At 27.6% G+C, this 19124-nt stretch overlaps 1 protein-coding gene across 1 annotated transcript; it reads left to right on the top strand.

Moving 5' to 3' along the window:
- The first annotated feature begins 3965 nt into the window (after positions 1–3965).
- Positions 3966–5038, top strand: LOC136089544 (uncharacterized). Its single transcript, XM_065815596.1, has 2 exons — positions 3966–4022; positions 4073–5038. The coding sequence occupies exons 1-2, from the start codon at positions 3966–3968 to the stop codon at positions 5036–5038; spliced, it is 1023 nt and encodes a 340-aa protein (XP_065671668.1).
- Positions 5039–19124: the final 14086 nt, after the last annotated feature.

Raw genomic sequence — 19124 nt, 5'->3', positions numbered from 1 at the left:
ACTCAATATCTGAATCTTGAGATAATAAATAGCTTTGGACATAAAATGTGCATGCGACACGCACCCTGGAGTTTGAACTTGAAAAACTCTTTCAGGGCATAAGTACATAAGAGTCAGTTTCAATAGCTCTTTGTAATCTCCTCTGGGGAAAATGTTTTCCTTTAGAATAATCTCGCAAAATTTTACAGCATCGAGTCTATGGATTTCTAAAAAAGTGTTAGCAATAGATTGGGACGATGCTACTTTTAATGTCATTCCAGTTTAATTGGAATCATTTAAACATTAAGTTTTCTGGAGATTTAGTTTTTTAACTGCACTGTTTTTTACAGAAGTGTTTTAGATGTAATTCATGAACATGCCTCCCGAAAGCCAGCTCTAGTGCAATTGCTATTTGTTTATGACTAAACCTGGCATTTGTACCAGAAAGTCTTCCTGTATTTGTAGCAGTTGTACCAAAACATAAACCTTTCACGTCATCATATATTCCATATTCATCTAGTATTTTAACTAAAACATCATATTGAGTTTGTCCAGTACCAGGATCAATAGCTGAAATGCCAAGAATCTTCATTTTACCATCAATATTTACAGAGACTGCAAATTCATCTCTTATTGATTTTTTACCTTCTATGATATCTTCGATAATTTTCCCATCAAAATGTGCTATTATGGGAAAAATAGCTTTACCGGTAGCAATTTTAATATTTTTCTTATATTGCAGAGCATTTTCCGAATAAATTTTTTTTTAACTTGCCAAATACTTGAATGAGACAATTAAAAATCAGCCATATTTCCGCCTGAACTTACGATTAAATCCATATATACTTGCATTAGATCTCTTGATGAAACATTTTTTGATACTGATGTCATGGCAATATCTTTACTAAAACCCTTCCTTAACTCTTGTTTTTGATTACTTGGGCGGGGTTGCACTAAATCAAAAGAAATGATTCTGTACTAATATCACTTATGTCTGAGAAAAGCTCTAGCTCTGTAGTTGATTTGTCTACTTGGGGTAATTGTTTAATATTACAATTTTTTAACTTCCTCCTTTTTTTATTTACAATCTTTTATCTTATGTCTTTGCTCTCCAAAGTCAAGGCAAAAATTTGATATCAGCATAATATAAAAGTTTATCAAAGCTCTTTTTTTTTTAAGATAACCTTAATATTATCTTTAACAATCCAAAAAACCTGCTCGCCCTTCTTTTTGAATTCTTCCCTAGATATCTCTTCTGCTTTAGAGTCTTTACCCTTACTTTTCTTTAATATCTCTTAATATTGATTAAACGAGTGATATTATCCCTGCAAAAATTACAATAATACTTTAAACGAAATTAAAATATTAATGACACATTTGTAACAATTCATCATATTACATATTTGTTTTATTGTTTGATAATAAGAAACTTTATTTAATCAGTCCACTCAGAGTAGTTAAGGCGATTTACAAATCATTTGAATTCTTTTTTTTGAAATTAGCATGATTTTATAAGCGTATTATGTCCAAACAAAAGTTTTAGATGATATAATTTTTTTTTGCTTCAGATTTTTTTAATATTTGAAGAAACTTTTCTTTTTTTAATATAATTTTCAAAATCTTTTTACTACCCCCTAATAGTGAATCTAAAGAACACCATTTTGGAGTCTTTAGATCACTTTTTGCTCATTGGCGTTAACATGAATTTAGTTAAAATCTTTTGAAAAAGTTCCTTAATTTACTATAAATCCTAGTTCTAATCGGTTCTGATGTGTATTAACTATATGTAGTTGTTGAAATACAATATTTCTATCAATTTTCACAAAAAATACTGGAATTACGACCAAGAAAGAGCTTATAATTAAGAAAAAGAGTCAATAAACGATCAGAACAGATCATCTTATTAAACTATGTTCATTTTACCTAAAAAACGTATTTATTTAAAATCTTATTCAAATTAGGACAAGAGATTGGGATTTTAAAAAGATTTAAAAAAAAAAAAAGATTCATTGGTCTAGGTTTTTTCGCTACAATCATTTATATTTTTTGATACCGCAAAATTTATAATTTTAATTTTTTTTTATCATAAGTCTTTCCATAATTCACAGACCTAATCATTTAACGGAAATATGTTGTAGTCAACAAAATATCATACAGATGCTATAATATTTTTAAATTGCCTTAACTACACCGAGCACCTTATAGTTATATTATTTAGCTATAAACCCATACGTAATAACAGTCAAAAAGAAAAAAATTAATTGGAGTGGTATTAAAAAAATACCTTATTCATCTACTAGCTTAATAGGTTCAAAGGATTACAAAAATTTATTTTTACTATTTTATTATAAATTGATATTATAAAACTTACCTTATAGATTTATTGCGAATTTATTGGACCCATCAGTACAACCAATAAACTTTTTCGATGGAGTTAACTTGTTACTAGATCTTTTAAACAGAAAGTTAAAAATTAATTCTTTATTTGTTGCAAAAGTTATTTGAGGTAAGTTTATTATCAGGTTTTCTTCATCAAATAAATACGCTCTAGATTTTAGTCTTGTAATTTTAGCCATTCTGAATATTATTTTAAAAAATATTAGATTACTTGTTATTAGTAATGCAAATTTAGTTTTAATTAACTTTGTCTTTGGAAAGCAGTTGTAAAAGTTTAAATTATTATTTAAGTACTTTGGTTAATACATTTTTTGAAAATATTTTGCAATCAAATTTCCAGATTTTAAATTTATTGCTCTTTAATGTTTATTAATTAGGGACCATTAAGGTTAGTGTCCGCGGCAGGTTACCCATGATATATTTTTTTTAGACTTAATTTGACACTATTACAAAAACTAACCAGTTTATATTTTTTTCTGTGTCTGGAAGCAGTTTATTAGAAAATCAAAAACATTTTTTATACGCCACCAAGTGATAAAATAGGTTTTTGTGAAGGAAAATTTGGATTTTTCGCCAATTTCAGAAGATTCTGTAGACTATTTCTTAATTTTTTCAACATGCTCTTTTTATGTGATTAATATTCAACCCAACATATAATATTTTAAGGAATAATAAAAAAAAGGTTCCCACCAGGCATTTAAAACACCCAACACTTTTGGTCCAAAATCAAACTGGCGGAGACCCTAAAAATTAAAATTTTTTTTTTCCCTTAAACTTACTTTCATATAAATAGTCAATTTATAAATTGATTTACGAGTTCAATTTTAAAAATTGAAAAAATATGAAACACCCTAATATATAGCCTTGCATGGTAGTGTAGTAGTAGAAAAAACTTCTTCCATAAACTGTAGTTTTAAAGAGAGCGTAATAAACCAGACCAGAAAAAGTTTTAAAACTTAAATAAAAATTTTTTTTTCTTAAATGATAGATTGCTTGCCCAAACCAAATGCTCAGTTGATGTAGCTGCACTTTCTGTATCAGCAGACTATAAGATAGCCAATCTAGCAGCACTCTCTTGTAGCAGTAGGCTATAAGATAGTCCATATAGCAGCACTTCCTTGTAGCAGCAGGCTATAAGATAGTCAATGTAGCAACAAAAAAAAATTAATAGTGTTTTTTTTAATAAAAAAAAATTTTTTTTTAAAAAAAACACTATTAATTAAAAAGCTTACTAGTCATTATTGCGGTTTTTTAAAATACAATAAAACTTAATGTACTTCCGCATTACTTAATTTGCTTTGACTTGGTGGTATCCTGGCAAGATTTTGGAAAAAAAATAAAAAATACTTAGAAGATTTGAATTGTAGAGTTCAATAGTAATACATTTTTTTTTAAATACTGCATATGATTATTGTGTTCATGATTTTTAATGATTTATCTGAGTAGTGTACATAACGGGTGATGCGGAAGTTATCGGACAAATCCTAATTTCATTATTTGAGCATAATAATTAGTTTTTGTGGTTTTATGCGTAGGCATAAACGTTCTATAAAATATAAACTTTATTATTTGAAACACAATTATTTAAAATGAGGTTAAATGCAGCGGAACGAGAGTCTTTTCGAAAGCGACTAAAAATGTTTTTTGTAAATAAACCTATTATAAAAAAAAAAAAATCGTAAACCATTTTGAAAAGGAAGGATTTGCTCGAAGTACAATATATGATAACCTAAAAAGACTTGAAACTGTTCAATCATTTTCTGATAGAAAGCACCCTGGTCGTCCGACATCCTGGACTAGAGAAAAGAAAGCCGAATTAACAAGACTTGTCAACAGTCGAAAAGGGGTCAGTCAGAGAAAAATAGGTATTAAATTCGGGGTCAATCAATCGACAATTGGTCATCAGTTAAAAAAAATGAATATTAAAAATAGAAAACGTGAAAAGACTCCAAAATACACTATAGAACAACAAATAAAGGCAAAGAAAAGAAGCAGGAAACTAGTTAACCAACTCTATAACACAAAATCGCTTCTAGTCATCGATGACGAAAAATACATTTGTTTTGCAGGGGACAACATGCCTGGAAATTCTGGATACTACACAAACAACAAAAAGACATGCACAGAAAGTGTTCGCTTTATAGGAAAAGAGAAATTTCCAAAAACATTATTAATGTGGATAGCCATATCTGACCGTGGTATGTCCAAGCCATTGTTTCGCACTTCCAAGGCTCTAGCGATCAATTCATCAATCTATATTAATGAATGTTTAGAAAAACGACTTCTTCCATTTATTCACAAGTATCATGGAGACTTGAACTATTTATTTTGGCCAGATTTAGCAAGTTCTCATTATTCTAAAGATTCTCTAAATTGGATGGACCAATGTGTCTATTACGTTGATAAAGAATCCAATGCCCCAAATGTGCCTCAAGCACGACCAATTGAAATTTTTTGGGGACATTTGGCACAGAAGGTTTACGAGAGAGATTGGCAAGCTTCAACAGAGCAAGTTTTGATTGATCGCATTAAACTAAAACTACAAGAAATTGATTTAAACTTTTTACAGTCGCATATGAAAGGCATCAGAGCGAAATTGAGATCAATTGCAGATGAAGGTGTTTTTTCATATAAAAAAAATTATATTTTTATTAAAAGATAAATGCTTTATTTAAAAAAAACATAATAGTAGTTTGTTTTTTTATTTATGAATATGTTATTGACGTTTTTATGATGTCCGATAACTTCCGCATCACCCGTTAATTTTTAATTTTAAAATTGATTTTTCTCAATTTCTTTTTTTTATGAGTAGCTGTAGGAAAGCAATGATATCTCAATAAAAAAAAATCATTATTTTAGATTCAAATTTTCAGGATATGTTCATTAATAAAGTGTTTAGTGCCTGAAACTATAAAAAAATAATAAAAATTAAACTAAACCTAAAATTACCCTATCAACTGAGTGTTTTATTATTAAAAATAGTTTTTTAAACTATTAAGTCAGCCATTTTAACTTTTAACTCGTTTAACTGTTTAACTTTTTTTTAAATACTTTTGATTCAGACATAAGTTACACTAGTAAACTAGCATAATATTGATGTAATCTTAAGATATTTATGTTCTTGAGATGTTAGTTTTTTCACTTTTTTTTTTTTAAATTGAAAATCTTTTTGTAATGCGTTTTAGATTTTTATCTAATAAGTTACTATTTTGTCAAAGGTATTTATTATCAGTAAAATATAAGAAGATAAAAATAATGCCAGGATACCATCTTAAAAATTTGTCAAAAAAAAAAAAATGCTTATTTATATTTTTGTTTAAAAATGTTTTCAAATACTTTCTCTAAAAGTTTTATATTTTCAAACTTTTTATGGAATTTCGCTTCTTTTGAGATCCAACTTGATATACTTTTGGAGTGAAATATTTTTGGTAATATATGGCACCCACCATGTTGTCGGGTGTTTTGGTGAGGGAACTTTTTTTGAAATGAATGAAATAATTCTGATTTTTTTGATAAGTATCAAAATGCTCAGTGATTTTTACTACAGGCGAAAAAAATTTTTTTTGTCATAACCCTACACATATATATATATATATATATATATATATATATATATATATATATGTATATATATATATATATATATATATATATGTATATATATATATATATATATATATATATATATATATATATATATATATATATATATATATAAATACAAATCTAAATTGGAAATATCAAGTGATTAATGCTTCTAGCAAAGCAAATCAAATGCTTGGTCATATCAAAAGATCATTTGTTTATTTTGATTATAAGTTACTTTGTTTGCTTTATATTACTTTTATTCGGCCATTACTGGAGTTTGCAGTTCCAGTATGGTCTCCATTTCTTAAATCCGATTGTGACTATATCGAAAGAATCCAGCACAAACCTACTAAACTAGTATCATCAATCAGAAATCTTTCCTATACAAAAAGACTCGAAGAATTAAACCTAACTACACTAGTGGAAAGAAGACGAAGAGGAGATCTAATGCAAATGTATAAAATTATAAATAATATTGACAAAATAAAAAAAGGCATTCGTTTTCCAATCATTAACAATAATATGAGTGGTCACTGCTTTAAATATTTAAAGGAAATGACAAAACATAAGCACAGAGAAAACTTCTTTAATCAAGTAGCAAATTTATGGAACTCTCTGCCAGAAGAAGTTGTTAAATTGCCTTCAGTCAACAGCTTTAAAGCAGGAATTTATTGCTGGATGAGCAGCAATCGATCATTTCAGTTGTCAAAGTGTTTCTAATAACACACTCATTGGCTCTGCCAGTTACAGCATTTACTAGTAACTAACTATTTATATATATATATATATATATATATATATATATATATATATATATATATATATATATATATATATATATATATATATATATATATATATATATATATATATATATATATTTGTCATTTCTAGAGCTTCATTCAAATAACTTGCTTTTGGTCTATTAGCCATTTTTAGTTCAACGTATAATTGTGAACAATTTTTTTCATCGATGAATTTTATTAAAAATAAATACCGAAGTAGGTTAGGAGATGAAAGTACGCAGGCAATCAAAATCAAAATCTACAATCAATGTGTATTGTGCTATTAAAATAAAAGCTTGCACAACATGGACTTGATTTTCAAAAAGATATTGACATAGGTATTGACGGAGCAAGTGTGATAAAAAAAGTTAAAAGGGAGAATATTACCTGTAAATCAACAGTTATATTTTGCCTACGGTATGCAACTGGTCCTTATTGAAGTACTATAACAAAAGCAGGCTATAGAAAGAGAAATAGATCAGCAATTCGACATAGGCAAACAATCAGGTAGAGAAAACGATTTTTCAGAGAGTAACTCTTACGAGGGTGAGGATTTTTCTGGGAGTAACTCTTGCAAGGGTGAGGATTTTTCTGACAACAATGAATTGGTCGATCTCTATGCTAGTCATAATAGACATCGAGGAAACTATTGTGGTATTACTGAGGTAAGTTGTAACCCAGTGATAAAATTTATAGTAATGTTCATATAATCACCAAAAAAAAACGATATCTTGTACAAGTATGTTGCGGTTGAATTCGGGAAGCAAATAACTCTAATAAAAGACTGCAAGACAAGATGGAACAGTCTTTTTTCAATGCTTTAACATGTCTATTTATTAAAAAATTGTATACAAAAGGCATTAATAGACATAAGTCTACTGCGAGGTGAATTTTTGGCTTTATCTAATATTGAGATTAAAAAAAACTTTCAATGTTAAAAAAACTTATAGATGTTAACAACGTTATAAGTCAATAGTTGCATTTATCTCTCATTCAACAAAGGTGTACTGATGTAAGTGGAATCCTTCAGTATCTGCACAATAGTAGAACCAACATTCAGTCTTAAATAGAGCTAGTAACAGTTCCATCTTCAATAAAATGTTGAAAATTAATAGTCGAGTTACTTGAAAGACTAGACGCTTCAGACCCAGCTACATCATTAACAGCTTTTGAGTCTGAATCTTAAACTTCCTGTTTCAAATGAGACACTACTCAAAATTGTTTCTGATTCTTCCAACTCTCCACCCGAATCTATTTCTTTTCCTCTTTTCAAGAGCAAAAGAATAACAGACGAACTTAACAAAGCTTTAAAAAAAATCACATTTATCCAGCATACCAATTCAATGTGAGACACTGTCGGTAAAAATTCAAAAGGAAATGCTGTTGTTTGAAAATGGAAGAACAAATGGTGTTTTTTGCAAAGAGCGTATAGTACCAGTGTAGAATCATAACATGCTTTTTCTGCATTCTGTCATTTTGCAACAAAAATAAGAAGCCGTCTAAGTAATAAAACTTTGGATGTGCTCTGCTTTCTCAAATTTTATTTTAAAAATAATGAAAAATAAATACATATGTATATTATATCTACAAAAACAATGAATAATTTAATAATTAAGTATGTATAATATTAAAAAGCCAAATAATTTTCTTATAATCTAATAGGTAGTTTTTTCTAAACATATTTTGAATGTTATTAATTTTATTAAAATTTTACTTAAATAATATGTTAAAATCTTTCAAGAATATTTAAAAATCCCAGGATTAATCCCAGGATCCCAGGAATAGATAAATGTAATCCTGAAATCTTGGGATTAAAAATATAGCACAGGATTACAACCCTAAATTGCAGTTAAAAATAAGACTTTAAAATTGCGCACACTAGCCTATAATTGCTCGCAGTAATTACAAACAGAGAAGACTGCAGATAATCGCCAATAAATATTGAAATGTCAAACATCAATCAAAAAAAAAACAAATAGTCAAGCCTAGTTATATAAATATATGCAAATTAGTAAAAAATACACACACATACATATTTATGTATTGTATATTATAAACATAATTAAAATATTGAAAAAAACAATTTTTTTAGTTCAACATACACAAATATGGGCTATTAAATTCGCATCTTCCACTGTGTCCATACAGTCAGTGTTTTCATTAAAACCAGCTATATAGTCTTCTTCTGAATTGTCATGCAATGCTAAAAAGGTTAACATAAAACAAAATAAATAAAATAGCATATAGTATAGCATATAGCTTCAAATATTATAGAAAACAATTTTAATCTTTTTTAACTAGTGAAACATATTTAAATAATTAAACTAAAAGATTAAACACTTAAAATTGTAAATGAATATGTAGTAGCATATATCATAAAAATGAGGTCAGCGATTTTTTGCCGACCTTAAATCCTTCTAGGTTGGTAGTTAAGTCTGTTTTGTCAAATGCAGACCCTAACTCCGAGGGCTATTTATACAATATATATATATATATATATATATATATATATATATATATATATATATATATATATATATATATATATATATATATATATATATATATATATATATATATATATATATATATATATATATATTACTTGGGTTTCGACAAGAATGATTGATGGTTGTCTGCACCCGCCTCCACACCTATGTAAGTCAGTTTACATGGGCAAAAAAAATCCCATGCAAAATATTTTATTTTTTTTAAACAGTGAAATGGATTAATGTTTTATCAAATTTAATAAGGTTTTTAGGTTTATAGATTGAAGAAATAAATGCGCTGATTGAAGCAATAATTTTTTAAATGCACTAGGCATCTAGCACATTTAAAATAAAATATGCCTTTAATAAGTATTATGTAATTATGCATAATTACGTAATTATGTAATAAACTAATGTTTATTTATTATTACGCTTTTGTGAGCATTTTTAAGATAAAAAAGTTTGTTGTTGAAGATTTTTTTTAACGTTTTGACAATTATATTTAGATAAACTCAAAAGTTAAAATGACCAGAATAAAATTATCATTAAAAATTTTAAATAAACTCAAGTTAAATATTGGTTAAATAGCTCTCATTCATAAAAGTTTTAATGACAAAAGCCTTTTATTATTATTATTAGCTGTCTTGTTTGAAGCTATTCAAGTGCAATTTTAAACATTTTAAATAAGAAAAAAATTTTACTTTAAAACTTCCTGTAATGGGGCTCCTGGTTAAGTAAAGGCTAGAGATGGTATCTTGATAAAAATACTCATTTTAAACAGATGTTAACTTCATCCAGCTAAAATCCCCCTGTTGTGGGGCTCTTGGTTGAGTAAGGACTAGAGATGGTACCACAATAAAAATACTATTTTAGAAAGATATTAACTGCATCCAGCTACTGTCTTGTAGAAACATCCGAGGCAAAGATTTTAGGGGTAAGCAGAATAATTCTGTAGACCAGCTTCGAACTCTTTCTTCATCTATTAGGCTGGCCTAGATGTAAACTTGTGTTACATTGATTCCTGCCTTGGATGATGAATGATTTCCCTAACTCTACTCATAGGTTTTCGCTTGTGCCTCCTTGATAGTGGCTATGCAACTTTTTCTGTTATCTCCTAATGAGAGTACAGCTCTAAAACTCTGTTTAATGCTTCTGAGGCCATCCTTTTAGTTATATACTTTTTATCTTAAAATATTAGATGTTCATATAGGTATGTATCATCCCAAAATCATTTAATTGTTCCAATGGATATTTTAAATTCTTTCAATTGTGAATTGTTTTGGAACAATATTTCATTATATAGTGTGTTACTTATGGAATTCAAAAAAACATTACATTAAACCTGTTAATTTTATTTGAATACTTCAAGCAAATTATTTAATCTATGTAAACGAGCTTCTCAAAATAAATCTAGTAGTTTTCATTCTATATAAAATCAATTAAAAGAAACTTTTATCAATTTATATAAGCATTAAAAATAAAATTAGTTAGCGTTTCTTACGGGGACAGAAATAAATATTACTTACAGGACATAGCTTATTAATAACCATAACTAAGAGATTTTTTAATATGAAAAGTTAAAGAACTATCAAATAATTTCTATACATCACCAATACATTACACAGATATATATTTCTATAGACATTTCTAAATATTACATCTGTATATTACATATATTGTTATTTATAAACATATATGCAAATATTTAAATATATATATTTATGAAAAAACTTTGTGTGTTTAATATTCATCATAAGCATCAGAAAGATAATTTGTCATCTATTATTTTTTTCATAGCATAAACTTCTTCACTCCAATTTTAGGATTAGCTGTATATTCTAAAAAAATGATTAAAAATAAGTAAAATTAAAGTGTGAAGCTTATTTTATTGTCTAGTTTATGTCTATTTTATTTTTGGAGCTTTTGAGTACCTGCAATAGTAAATCTGTTCTTAAATTGGCTTGATGGACCATCTGCCAAACTCTTAACTCAAAAACATCCTTCGGTAGGCTTTGAATTAATTTATCAAAATATACTAATGATGTTTCTTTATCATGAGTAGTGCAATCACTAACAATTGCATGACAGTTTTTTGTATTTTGAAACCAAGTCACAGAAGTAAAGATAGGTACCTGCTGTTGATTCCAGTGAGCATTTTGAACCTCATCTTGAGAAAAACATTTGTAAATTTCTGCGTAATCCACTTGTATCGCTGCTACTCCACTTACCTCTTTTGTGCTGTTTTTGTCAGATTCTAAACTTTTGTGCTGTTGTCTTTTAATAAAACTGTGACTTAAAAAGCTAGGCATCAATAAACACAGATGATTGTACTGAAGTGCTTTGAACTAATTTCTTCATCCTTCCATTATCATCTTGCCACTGTTTCCACTCAATTTTTCCGAAGTATCACTATCACACTGCAAGTGATTTTTTTTTGAAACCACATTCTTCATGCTGACAGTCACTAAATCAACATGCTGGGTCATCTGGGCATTGAAGGCAAGAGTCTGCAAATTTGTTGGAATAAACAGGTATATTTGCACTGCAAACAGAAAGCTTTTTCAGTGAAAGAATTACATTTTGATGATAGATGCACATGAATAAATTAGCTGGTGTTTGTCTACTAAGGAAAACATGTAATGGCCTTAAACTTGCAAATTTACTTCTACTAATCTTGATATTTTCATTTTCTGCTCTAAACAAGGCATGAGTCTCCTTTAGGCTCATGTACATGTGTTTTTATTGAATATGCTCTTTATTGCCATTATTTGTGATAGCAACTCTATCTTTTATTCCAGGAGACATACGGCTAATATCATCGTTTTCATAAAATTTAAAGACTTCATGCTTGATTTCTTCATTTAAGAAAGTTGCTCATCTATACTCAATAGAACTTTCTACAATTTTGAAATTTAGTTCAACAGCTAATTTTAGAATAACTGCTTTTTGCTTTGAGGGGCTATTAGGTAACATTATTTTTACTATATTTGCAGCTCTTGACAAAGAAGAACGAGTACTATATGGCTGCCTGTAGCAAATAATTTCATTAATTTTATTTGAAGTTTTTCTTCTCCACTTAGCTTTTTTTTCTCTTTCTTTAATCTTTCTTTCTGTATCAGCTTTATGTTTTTTATCTTTTGGCAACTTTCTGCATTCTTCCCTTTTTTTAATCGATGTTTATTAACATATTCTTTATTTTTTTCCCCAGCTAAAATAGGACTCAATCGTCTCCATTTACTGTCTTTCTGCATTAGTTTTGGCCATTAATTTTTATTTTGATCTAAAATAAAAATAAAGATTGTCAATAAGTTGTACAAATGTTCGAAATACTTTTCATAAGATTTTCTATCCATTAAAAGATAGTTTTATAAATAGTTCCTTGTAGACTATGCAATAAGCCGTTACTTACAGGACCAAAATATACATTGTCTGCAGGCTTTAAGGAAATGCTTCAACTATCAGATTTTTAGTTTTAAATATAGAAAAAGTAGTTTATTGTGATTGTAATAATCCTTTCCTTTATTGGATTTTTAAGCATAAACTTAATAAAAATGACATATTTGTTACTTACAGGACAGTCACATTGTTGGAAAACTAAAACAAATATTATATATTGTCAAAAAAAAGAAGCTTATTTAAGTTATTAGGTTATTTATTTAATTATTTTTAAACTTCAAATATGAAGTGTTAAATTTGTGGTAGTTTTTAAAAATACACTTCCTCTTAATGCTATACGCTTTAATCAATAAGCAACTTATTTACAATTTATTTATAAAAATTAACGCACAGCTTTAAGTCACAATTAAAAATAAAAAACAAGCACAAATAATGTTAACAAATTAAAAAAAAAGAATCTTTAAACATAAAGTAAAACAAAGATAACTTGAGTTTTGATACTAATTGAAATTTAATTTTCTGAAAATAACTAAATTGAGTATGGAATCACCCATGTATATCCTTATATTGTAGTCAGAAGAGACTTTGGTAATTAAAAAAACTCTCTTTTAACAACATTTAAGCGACTTCAAAAATTAAGCTATATTTTAATGTCTAAAAGTTAAAATAATTAAAATAATGCGGAAGCACATTAAATTTTATTGTTTTTTAAAAAACCGCAATAATAATGACTTTAAAGTTTTTTTTATTAACAAAATTTTTGTTTTTGTTTTTTAAAACATATTTTTAAAACATGCGCAGAGTGTTGCTACATCGACTATCTCATAGCCTGCTGCTACAGGGAGTGTTGCTACATCAACTATCTACTATCTTATAGAGGTGGGAGTTAAGGTTAGTTTTAGTCTAACTAAAATTAGTCGACTAACTTTTTTGTCTAACTAAAATTAGTCGACTAACTTTTTAGTTAACTAAAATTACCTAACTTTTTAATTAACTAAAAATAGTCGACTTACATTTTAGTAAACTAAAATTAGTTGACTAATGTTTTAGTTAACTAAAATTAGTCGACTAACTTTTTAGTTAACTAAAATTAGTCGACTAACATTTTAGTTAACTAAAATACCCGACTAACTTTTTAGTTCAAATAAAACTCTAGTCAAATAAAAATGTTATTAAAATAAATCTTTTAAACTAAATTTGAATATTTGTACTTTTCGCCAGTTCAGAGATAAATGCCCATGAGGTTGCTGCAACTGTTTAAAAACACCCAATTGGCGCAGAAAGTAAAAAAGACACCACATAGACAATTAAATTAAATTTGGTACGTTTATTTACAGTCTAATTTATCTATTTTTTTATGTGCTGCGTTCTATAGGTAGTGTGAAATAATAATAGCACATCATGAGTTCTCTCCCCTGGCTTATTGCAAGGGTGGAGTAAATCTCCAATTTTCAACAAAAATCTCATCGATTTCAATTAATTACTTTCCACCCAATCTACGCTTTCCCCCCCCCCCCCCCAAACACAAAGACAATGCAGAAACATTCTTCTACTTTTTACTTTTTACAACTTTTTCATTTAAAAATAATAAATGAGTAATCAATAAGTAATCAATAATCCCTCTATTAACTCTCCCTCAATCTATTGAAATCTTAACATAACCATCACAACAATTACAGTACACAATCTATGAATATTTATTGTTGTGTCTTCTCCCCCAACTATTATAACCACAACATACTGCAATGCGGCAGGCAAGGCCATACCGAACGACGAATACATGCAACTAAAAAAGTTAATTTTACCAATGAAGGGTTTTTTTTTTAGATGGCAAATTTCAGTTTTGAATTTCAGCACCCACCTGCACAACCTCGTTAGTACGAACCTGTAGGCGAGAGTATTACCATAAACCCAGAATGTAATCGTTTATAGGTTATTATGTGAACATTTTTATTGCTTTCAGAGTAGAGTTGTTTGTCGGTTGGCAAGACTTGCACTTTTTAAAACAGAAAATTGTTTATTACATTTTAATTACTTGAAAAATGCAATGCGTAATCTATCATTTTTAAGTACTTGTTTGTTTTTTGTTAGAACAAAAATAAGTAATATTATATTAGTAGTATCGCGCTCAACTTGTTTCTCCGCGCAGCGGCCTCATTCGTCAAGGTTGGTGTTTCGGAGTTATAGAGTTGAGAGAGGGTTATAACCACTATTAAGTAGCCTCCTTATCTGTAGTGGCCTTCTTGGCCTTGAGGAGGTGAATAACAAAAAAATATATATATTAATGAATATATAAATAAAAACAAGTTTTATTTATATATTCATTAATCTCAAAAAATTACTATTTATTATTAATAAATATCAATAAAAAGGATTTCTTTTTAAAAATTTAAACTATTATTTTCAAAACCACACCTCTATGAGAAAGTTTAACAACAATGTCACGTTAGTTTCCATTAAAATATGGTAGCGTTAATGTTTTTATCAAAGTCGTTTTTACTTAAATGATCACAACTTTTAGCTCCAATCAAATAACTGTTTTCAGAATATTTTACTTTTCTTTTAAATACTCGGACTATTCCGGCCATTTTTTACACAAACTACATCATTTTTAATCTATTAAGAACCAGTAAACAAATAAATAACAAAGGATGCGTTTTACAAACTTTGAAAATAGTTCTACGATGAACAAAGTTCTTTGGAATGCATAAGTTAATGTGTTAACAAATTTTTTTGGGTCCAAAAAATTCATAAAAATGCAATATCTTTTATACGCATGCACAAAACTCTACAAAGCTGCTGTAAAAGAACTAAATGGTAAATTAAGATAATCCACATAATTTCTGGTATTTCTGATGAAAGGCTCTTTTACTTGTAGCCTAGTAAAGCACTTTATCATACATATATGGTTACCACATACCGAAAAGGATCTGGCAACCCTGGCCATGTGGTGGACAAAAGTAAAAAAAAAATTCAAACATGACATTTAATCACACCATTTTGTACTTTAAAGATGTAGCTTTTATAAAATGTATATATATTTTTATATTAATTATGGGTTTGCATTTAAGCTGTTGATTTCACGGAGGTTTAATATTGAACAATCACGGCATTGTAAATTGCGCATGCGGAACTTTTATTAAAAAAAGATATCGTTATTTCGCTTTTATTTAGTAATTCTTTTTTAGCCATATCCTAAAAAAGTAACTTATAGCTTTGCTAAAAAGATGTATAATTGATATCCCATTATTTAAATTGATTTAAATATGACCATGGAGAATGTATTTTTTCACAACATTTAAATCTTTAAATTTTAGTATCTCTAAATACGCGGGAATTTGATTTTATGGCTATGTATACTACTAAAACTGGATAATTGAGCGCTTATTTAAATCTTTAGGCTTTAAAACCTAATATATTATAAAACTAGAAGAGCTTATCTTTATATTTAAAAAAACAACTAGACTTTGGTTACTTTTTTAAGATTAAAAACAGTGTACATAAAATCCTATTATTTGGCTATAAATAAAAATAAAAATGAGTCTCATATAACAAAAATAAAAAAATTTCAAGTAAATTTTGGAAATCATAGTGTTCTTTTAACAAACCATGTAATTAGAATAGAATTGCATTTTTTTATACGAATCGACAAGGACGACCCAAAGATGCACCCACATAAGATGGTTTACAGATGCTATTCAATAATGAGAAACATAGGTTCAAAAGGTTCAAATACTAATCTTAAATTAAGAACCTGGATTAGCAATTGCAAGAAATGTGAATGTGTTTGCTTCAAAGTAAATAAAGGAAGGAAACCAAAGAAAACTGTAAAGGGAAGGCCCTTGTCCACATGTACATCTTTGTGACTGTTATATTTGTAATGGTATTATGTATAAACCAGTTATTTTAAAAAACTGTCTGCATTCATTTAGTGCACCATGTATATTACCACTTTATATTATCAATAATAAATTATTATCTAAAATAAAATGCCCTAAATACTCATTATCAATTTCAATTGATGGATTACCCACCTCTTGCAATGTTACTGAAATGATAAATTATATTCCAGAAGAATGTAAGCAATGGCGTGGTAAATTATTTAAAGAGTCACAACTGTCAGAACACTTAACCTTCTCAACATCATCATCACAAATAAGTCTTTCAGATATATTTGCATTAAATTCAAAAAGTATTATCACAAAGGATATTGATGCTGTTGTACTTCATGTTATTAAACAAAAAATTTTACAAACATTTGGTAGTAAACAACCAAACATTTGACTGTGAAGAGTTTAATAAATATATTGAGAAGCAACGTCAAATATAACAATATCAAATAAGTAATCAGGATCTTGAAGATAAAACACATATCATAACAGAAGCACTTGAAACTCACATACTATCTCACCCTGAAAATGAAGAATATATGAAGTTAGTATTTGAACCATGCATAATTCACTTTAATAAGAAAAAAAAAGGAAAACTAAAAATATAAATCATAAATAATACTTTTTGTTCGGATCCTAATAGATATGTTATTTCTAAAATTTTATGTTTTGGTATTTTGTATTTATATCTTTATTTTGTATTTATATGAGAATCAATCGCAATATTTATATTCATAGATCTCATAACTAAAAATAATTAAAGAAACTGACCATGTAAAGATGTCATTTGGTCCACTAGTAAATTAACTCGACAAGGTATTTGATTTGTTAGGAGTGCAAAGACAAGCATACCATGGGAAAAGTTTTGTTGGTAACCATGTTAACAAAATGTCAAAGGTAAACTAATCATATAGTTCTTAAATATGAAGTAGTTTATTCGTTTATTCGAAATAAATAAAAAAGTACATTTCAACAGGTATGGTCGTATGTATTTGTTTATATGTATATGTATATCTAATATATATGTATAAAAAAGTGTAAATTGAAAGTGTAATTTAACATATATAACTTTTATTTTTATTTAAAAAACTATAATTATATTTAAAAAACATTATTAGATGAAAAGTATCCTCTAAACTATGCAACACAATACCACAGCTTGTAGTTGAACTTGACACAAAGAAACTATTGAATTTTATCAGAACTTTAAAGTCCTATTTGATAAGTTTGGGATTTGCCACAAACTTATTAACTTCTGCAAGCAGTTCAACAAAGAAAACATACAAAATCTTGGTATTATTATTATGTATTATTATTATTATTATTGTTGTTATTATATACATTACTATTATTATATATTCACAGAAAATCGAATTGAAGATTTTATGAATTACTTCCGTGATAATTGGCCAAATGATTCAATTACACCTAAGCTTCATATGCTGGAATATCATGCATCTTTCATTAGGAAATAGGGAGTAAGACTTGGTACTTATGGGGAACAGGGTGCAGAGAGTATTCATGCTGAATTCAACAGCATGAAGAGTACCTACTGGCACATGAAAGGAACATGTAAACTCAAAAGTATAATGGATGAGCACTTCATAAATAACCACCCAACTGTAAAACAATATCAACAAAAAGCTCTGCATAAGAAGGGAAAAATTGCAGATACTTAAAATAATTTTATAAAACATTGGAAAATGGTTTTCGCATATTTCAAATGGGTTTTTAGAATATAAATGGCAGTGTTATAGCGTAAATATTACTTCTGTCAGTATTTTTAAACCATCAAATAAAAAGAAAACTTATCAATTTTTAAAAGCATTAAATTATAACAAAAAAAAGTAATCCAGTTATAATTTTAGTTTTAAATGATTCACACACTACTATATTTTCAAAAAAAAACTAAAGGTAATGACTAAAAAATGTGCAACTCTAAAATATTAACCATAATGTAAGCACAGGTTAAACTTTCCCAGAAAAACAACAACAAGTTTCACCTTAGTTCCACATCTTTTCTCCTCCTAAAGTTATTTAAATGATAGCTTTGGTAAAACCTACCATACCTAAAATTTTGTTTTGACAGAAATTCTTAGAGATAATTTAGCATTATCCACAAATAATTAAAGTTTGAAGTGTATACAACTTTAGTAAGAAATCCCTTTTTAACCGTGATCGTTTCTGTTTACAAACGTTTGAGCAAAATATGACACATGGGCGTGTTAAAAGTCCATTACTAAACCACCTTGATTTAAATCAAGTTTTTTTTTTCAAAAAAATTCAAGATTATTTTTTGTGTTACAACGAAGCATAAAATAGCTAATGATTTTAAACCTCTCCTTTTATTGCATAGTTAAATTAATTTATACATTATCTTTCAAATGAGTTATTGCAACACTATTTCAAACGTAGGATGTCAAATAAATTGATTTCAAATGATGATATATTTAAAGTACTTTTTTTAGTTAAAATTTCACTAATATAGTTAAATACTTTTAACTATATAAGTGAATTATTGAACCACTATGCGGTCCATGGTGGTTCAATAATTCGAATCTTAAAATATTTTGTTTAATAAGTAGATTAATAATATAAGT

Source organism: Hydra vulgaris, chromosome 13 (assembly GCF_038396675.1).
Source record: "Hydra vulgaris chromosome 13, alternate assembly HydraT2T_AEP".
Taxonomy (NCBI): domain Eukaryota; kingdom Metazoa; phylum Cnidaria; class Hydrozoa; order Anthoathecata; family Hydridae; genus Hydra; species Hydra vulgaris.
Note: the sequence above shows the minus strand (reverse complement) of the source record. Positions and strands in the feature narration are given on the sequence as shown.